Source organism: Mesocricetus auratus, unplaced genomic scaffold, assembly GCF_017639785.1.
Source record: "Mesocricetus auratus isolate SY011 unplaced genomic scaffold, BCM_Maur_2.0 Super-Scaffold_100676, whole genome shotgun sequence".
Classification (NCBI taxonomy): Eukaryota; Metazoa; Chordata; class Mammalia; order Rodentia; family Cricetidae; genus Mesocricetus; species Mesocricetus auratus.
In genome coordinates, this window is record NW_024429266.1 from 183268689 (window position 1) to 183274748 (window position 6060).

General features: G+C 59.7%; 1 protein-coding gene across 2 annotated transcripts; it reads right to left on the bottom strand.

Moving 5' to 3' along the window:
• Positions 1–185: 185 nt before the first annotated feature.
• Positions 186–5574, bottom strand: Gpr162 (G protein-coupled receptor 162). Of its 2 annotated transcripts, none has more exons than XM_005066006.4 (5): positions 5456–5574; positions 2674–3926; positions 1863–2052; positions 1171–1328; positions 186–938 (listed from the first exon to the last, which is right to left on the bottom strand). In XM_005066006.4, the coding sequence occupies exons 2-5, from the start codon at positions 3538–3540 to the stop codon at positions 387–389; spliced, it is 1767 nt and encodes a 588-aa protein (XP_005066063.1). In that variant the 5' UTR covers positions 3541–3926; positions 5456–5574; the 3' UTR covers positions 186–386. The 2 variants fall into 2 exon arrangements, with proteins under 2 accessions (XP_005066063.1, XP_012965875.1); XM_013110421.3 differs by lacking the exon at positions 5456–5574 and adding an exon at positions 4242–4264.
• Positions 5575–6060: the final 486 nt, after the last annotated feature.

Consider the following 6060-nt stretch of genomic DNA (forward strand, 5'->3'; position numbering starts at 1 on the left):
AAGATCCTTCCCATTTTAAACTAACACACTCAAGTGTCCAGTACCCCACCCCAGCATATGCCCAGAGCCCATCTCTCCTGCCGTTGGATGATCTCTTTCTCTTTCCATCTTGTCTTCCATGAGTCACTCCCCCTCCCCGAGCCACCGACCATACCCTTTGCCAGTGCAGACGCTGGAGACCAGGGTTCCATGGCAATACTTCAGCCTTTAATAGGTTTTGCTAGGGTGAAGATGGGTGAGTAGGGTGTCTGGTCACTTGGATGAGAGAGAGCTGGAACCCAGAGCTAGCGCCCATCTCCCTAGAGGCAGCTGCCGTAGGCTCAGGGCCAGAATGAGGGGTGAGCACCCACGCCCCCTCCTCTGAGTAAAGCGGGGCCCATGTGGCCTCACAGGGTCAGCTGGGGGAAGATGGGGTTGCCTGGGCCCCAGGGTCGTCCCCAAGCCCTTGAACTCCCCTCGCTGCCTGTCAGAGAACAGCGTCTCCCTGCACTTAGCCCCAAAGGAAGCCCAACAGCTCGGCTATCAGGAGACCCAAGGGAGAGGCGTCGAGGTGAAAAACCCAGTGGCCTGGGTCTGCGAGGAGAGGGTCCTGGTGAGGCCGTTGGAGAAGGCAAAGGTGTCTCATCGATGAAGGTGGTGATCTCCTCCCGGAAGAAACCAGGACCTCGCGGGGGTCCCCCACCTGACCCCAGAACCCCGCTTTCTAGGAACTGGCGAAGGCTGGCTAAACCCCCGCCTTCAGCCTCTTCCTCATCCTCTTCATCCTCCAGCCTGTGTCTCTGTCCCAGGTATTCAGGAGGGCCCCCAAGGGCTCGGCTCTGGGCTGGGAGGACCCGGATATCATCGGATGATGACCATTTGTGCAGGAAGGAGCCTGGCGCCCGGGGAGTAGAAAAGATGTTGGTCTCATCATGGGACAGCCGGCGGGACAAAGGGACCTGGAAGAGGAGCGGGTGAGGCCTGGAGGTGCTGCAGAGGCAAAGGCAGAGCTGGCAGAGGGCAAAGTGGGGGCTCTGCCTCCCGCTTCTCAGAGCACTTACTCCAGTAGGCAAACCTGGCTCTGAGAGAGCCTGTCCTTCCTTCATCTGCCCCCTAGGGCACCCTGCAGTCCAAAGCCATGGGGCAGTGGTGCAAAGGACCAGAGAGGAGGGGGCCCCTCCTTCGCCATACCTGCAAATAGTGTGCTCTCTCAAGAGGCGGAAACAGCGTGTGCCGTCCAGGCAGCAGTTTCACCTGCGTGGGGTCCCGACCCCCTGGCCCTGTGGCTCCATTAGCGTCAAAACGAATTTTGCACACTCGGCCGTCTGTGTAGTCATCACAGGCCCCATCTGTGGGGGGAGAAACAGTGGAGCGGTTACAGGCAGAGACCCCACCCTCTCCCCATCCCCTTCACGAGGCCCAGGAGGAACTTTTGGTTCCCGTTAGTCTGTAAGCCCCGGGAGGACCAAGGGAATGACTAGCTGTGCTCCAGTCACAGAGTCCCTAGTCCTTTACCCAGACTGTTTTGCTTGTTCTCCGAGAATTGTCCCAAGAGCAGGGACTCTCAGGAAGCTTGGCTTCCCTTTAATGTCACTTTGCATTAGGACCAAGCACCCTGTCCCTGGAGCTCTGTTTGGTATAGACAAAGCTGGGCGGTGTAGGCCTCTAGAGAGGACAGAGGCCTAGTGAAAAACTCCCTCAGGGCAGAAGGAAGCAAGGCTGGCTGGCATGGCGCAGTGCACGGTCAGGCTACGGGGAGCCTGGAGTTGGTTCCAGCACCGGCCAGCAGGGGGCGCCCCAGGGCAGCACACTCAAGGAGAAGGGCAGCAGAAAGGACTGAAGATAGCTGTCCAGGAAATCCAAGTCCCCATCCCTCCTCTGACCGTCATCGCCGTCATCCTCGGACATGATGGCCACGCACTGCTCCCACACTGTGCGCACATCTGCTCGGTAGCGCTCACAGGACCAGATGAAGGAGGGCAAGAGCAGTGTCTGTGCCATGGAACACCACAGCACAGCCAGCACCATCCATGGCGGAGCTGAGTCGGACTTCAAGGAGAAGAAGCTCACCACCTGGCCGGGGGAAGGGAATGGCTGGTCAGGTGTGAGAACCCGGACCCCATCTAAGCCTGGTGCCCACTCCTGATGCAAGAAATTCGAAAGGGAGGAGGCGTGAGTAAGGGGGGGGGGCTGAACGAGGAAAGTCAGGAAATGCTGTAGACGAAACCCTGGAGTTGGGGGTTTGAGCCGGGGGAGACAGAACAGACATACAGAGAGACAGAAAAAGAAAGTGGCGGGGGGGGGGCGAGGGAGATTGAGACTATAAGAAACTTAAGACTCAGGGAAACCCAGGGATGAGGCCTGGATAGTGTGGTGGGGTGAACCTGGGGTCTCCACTCAGGAGGGCTCAAAGGCTGTGATCACCAAAGGGTGTTAGGGACTAGATAGCGCCTCAGGGCAGCTGGGCGTCAGGTTGAACGTTGGCGGGGCAGGACAGAAGGGGGAGCTGGAGAATAGAACTAGAAATGAAGAAAGGCGGGTGGAGCTGGAGATGGAGTAGCGCGAGCTTGGAGATGGATGATAGAGACGGGAACCGCACACGCCGGGGGAAAGAGCAATGAAGACGACAGATGGAGCCCGGTGGAACTGGAGGGTCCTGCATATTAAGAACGGGTCGAGGGACCTCAGTCTCACCAAGATGGGCACCCCTGTGAGAGAGTCGTACAGAAAGACGATAGCGCTGACCAAGTTGGTGACCTGCAAGGATGTCTTGGCAGATTCGGAGCCATCCAGCGAGGACCGCCGCTTCCCTCGAGTATCCTCCACCACAATGGCCGGCACCTCAAAAGCCGGCCGGGTGCCCAAGCCCCCCAGACCACCCACTTTGGCTCCCACACTGCCCCCGGCTTTCCGGGCCTGCCGAGCCCTTCGGGGCCGGGCCCACAGCGTCTGATAGAAAGTGATAGCCACACAGACCAAGCCCATGACAATGCCCCCAAGAAGCAAGAGGCTGAAGCAAACACCAAAGCCAAGGCCGATCTTGGAGACTATGAACTGGCAGCCTCGGGCATAGTAGCGCTCGCCGTTGTTATGCCAGCCTATGGAGGGCAGCGTGGAAAGGATGAAGCTGACCATCCAGATGCCCATGACGGCGTGCAGTGCCTGCTTCTTGGCGTTGCTGAGGCGGTAGTTGACGGGCCAGCGCACCATCCACATGCGGTGGTAGGAGAGCGAGGCGACTGTGAAGCATGTGGCCAGGGCCAGCGTGTAGTAGGTGGACACAAAGACCTTGCAGATACTCTCGTTCCAGTCGTAGTCGGAGGAAGCCTGGCGCCGCAGCTGCACCACAGCGAAAGTGGTCAGGGGCACGGCCGCCATGAGTATGTGTGTTCCCGCCAGGAAGCAGAGCAGAAGTTCCAGTGGCTTGTGCTTCTGCTGTTTGGCTGAAATGCTGAGGATGATCCAGGCATTGGCCAGCAGGGCCAGGAGCCCACAGGCCAGCCAGGACAATGCGTTTGAGCGGAGGGAGGCCTCTTCTGCTCCCAGCCCGCCCCGAGCCATCCTATCCTCAGCCCCACCCCCACCCCCTTGAGCGCCTGGGGGCGGGGGCTAGGTCTCACCCTGGAGCCCCACTCACACACACCCCCATGATGCCCACAATTCTTGCCCTGTGGCCAGGCAAGATGGCCCCAAGTCTTCCTTACTGCTCAGCATTACATGACCGACCCAGCTAAGGCCCAGTGGGCAGGGCAGGGGAGGGCAGAGACTCAATAGAGGTGGTGGTCTTCAGCTTCCATACTGGGTGGGGCCTTTTCTTAATTATCCCTGTAATTGATGAGGGAAGCAAGCTTGCTGCTCTCCCATCTATGAAGCTGGGACCTCCAGGTCTCTTTCTCCAATGAATCTTGACCAGTCAGTGCGGGGTGGAGCTCGGTCACCTGGACAAGCTGTGAGGTAAGAGGAGAGAACAATTAGGTCTGTGCTGTACTCTAGTTCACATGCACCTTTCTCTAGGAACTACAGAAATGACTGATTGCTGAGGGTCACTGGGGCCATCCAGAGCATTCTCCTGCAGTAAAGCAGGTGCCTACTTACCACACAGATAAGACTTCCTATACTCGCAGACTACATGGGAAAAGTCTCCCTGTTTCCATCCTTTTTAGCCCTTTCTCCCTGCTTTGGAATTCCAAAGTTCCTTCCTAGAATAGCCTGTACCCAGAACTACCCACCGTGTCCACATCCCCAGATCTCCCTTCAGTTACCAAGGGGAGACGTGTGGTGTGTTCCTTCAGTTACCAAGGGGAGACGTGTGGTGTGTTCCTTCTTGCGGGCTCACGCTAAAGCAGAAGCCCTCTTACATGCCATCCTCCCAGACCCTGCGGTCTCGGTGCTCGACCCCTAGTCTAAGCCTGGATTTCCACCCGTTCCGCTCCCCAAGGAAGATGGGAGAAAGGAGGCTGGGATTGAAGTGGGGGGTAGCTAGGGAACCTGAGGGCGGGGAAACCACTGACATCAGACGCATCCAGAAATGGAAAGAGGGGGAACCAGGGAGAAGGAGGAGAGTTTGGGCAGCAGAGAAAGAGGGGAAAGTGGTAGTGTCTGAAAATAGAAGGGAAGGTTCAGAAACCCCTGGGGAGGAGATGCTGGAGGCAGGGGAGTGGGGAGGAGGACTATGGAGGTAGGCACAGACGAACAGAGAGCCGGCTGGCCTCACCAGGAGACCTTGGGTCTCCTCCTCTGGGCCAGAGCCTCAGTTTCCCTCTGATGGGAGTGAGGAGAAGGGTCTTGATCTCAGTGACACGGTTCAATGAGATCTGGGGAAGACACTAGGAAATCGAGTCAACTGCTGATGGAGTAAAGGCTGTAAGGACCGGCGTAATGGCCTCGGGGCAAACGGGGGCGAGTGGGGCACAGCTGTGCACCCTTCTGTCTCCTGAGGAAGACCTTAGGCCCTAGCTCTCCCCAAGAGGTCCTAGTCCAACCCCCACCTTTGTCTCCCCCCCAGCCCAGTACATCCTAGTTGCCATGGCAATGGACAGCCAGGGGGAGGTGTGAGGAATTGTTCCGGATGCCCCCTACTGCCCTCCCCTACAGTCTTCGGACCCCTGCCCGCTGCTCACCCTTCACCCCCATGACCAGTTGGTGGGAGGGAAAGTCAGAGGGAGAGAGAGGGAGAGTCAGAGAGGGAGGGAAGAAGAAAGACGTGAAGGACAGAGGGAAGGAGATGAAGGACAGAGAGAGATCCGGGGAGGGGAGGAGGACTATTGGGGGCTTCCTGGCCGACAGGGGTCCCTCGCCCTTCGCCTTGATGAGATAAGGTCAGGTGGCTCCTCCCTCCTGTCACCTAGGGTGTTCTCCGGAGCAGAAACAGCAGGTGGCTGGGGAGGAGGGGGTGGGGAGGAGTGAAGCGGAGGCTGCTGGCTGGGCGGGGTGGGGGAGCGGAGACACGCGGGGGACCGGGCAGGGGTCCTCTTACCTCTGGCTGCGCCCCGCTCCGCCGTGGAGACTACTCCCGACGAGGCTCGCGCGGGCTCCCGCCGCCCGCCGGCTCCAGCTCGCCAGCCCTCCTCCTTCCTTCGCTCCCTCCCTCCTGGCCTCCCCCCCCCCCCCCCCCCCCAGCCCGGCCTCTCAGGCTCAGCCCGCGGCGCCCTAGCTTGCGGCCCCTCGAGGTCCCTGTCTCCTGGGGTCATTCGCCCGCGAGGCCGGGGTTAGGGAGCCGCTGGCCGGTCTTGGTTGGGGTCGGGGGTGGCGAGGGTGGGGCGGGGACACTGGACGGCGGTGACTTAGAGGAGGAGGGGCAAGGAAGGCGCGGCGAGGGAGGGAGCGAGGAGGACGGCGGGGAGCGGGCTTCATTGGTGAAGCGGTTGGTGTCCTGCCCCCACCCCGTCCCGAAGAGGCAGCTGGTGTTGTTGGGGACTGAGGAGCTAGCTGTTCGGGAGGAGGAAACGTTTGCCACCGTGTGTCACTGTGAGCATCCTTGTGAAGGCTGCCTGCTCTTGAGGGGCGCCACCTGAAGGCCTGCTGGAAGGTGCTCGTGATACAAGCGAAGACCGCTTGTGAAGTTGGAACAGAAAGGATGTG

What these genes read in the sequence shown, in the direction of transcription:
- Gpr162 (XM_005066006.4), bottom strand. Translation starts at nt 3,540, where the DNA reads ATGGCTCGGGGCGGGCTGGGAGCAGAAGAGGCCTCCCTCCGCTCAAAC. An exon ending in TCACAGGGGTGCCCATCTTG is followed by an intron (nt 2,053 to 2,673) that starts GTGAGACTGAGG and finishes TCCCCCGGCCAG; the next exon opens with GTGGTGAGCTTCTTCTCCTT. An exon ending in AGAGAGCACACTATTTGCAG is followed by an intron (nt 939 to 1,170) that starts GTATGGCGAAGG and finishes CTCCTCTTCCAG; the next exon opens with GTCCCTTTGTCCCGCCGGCT.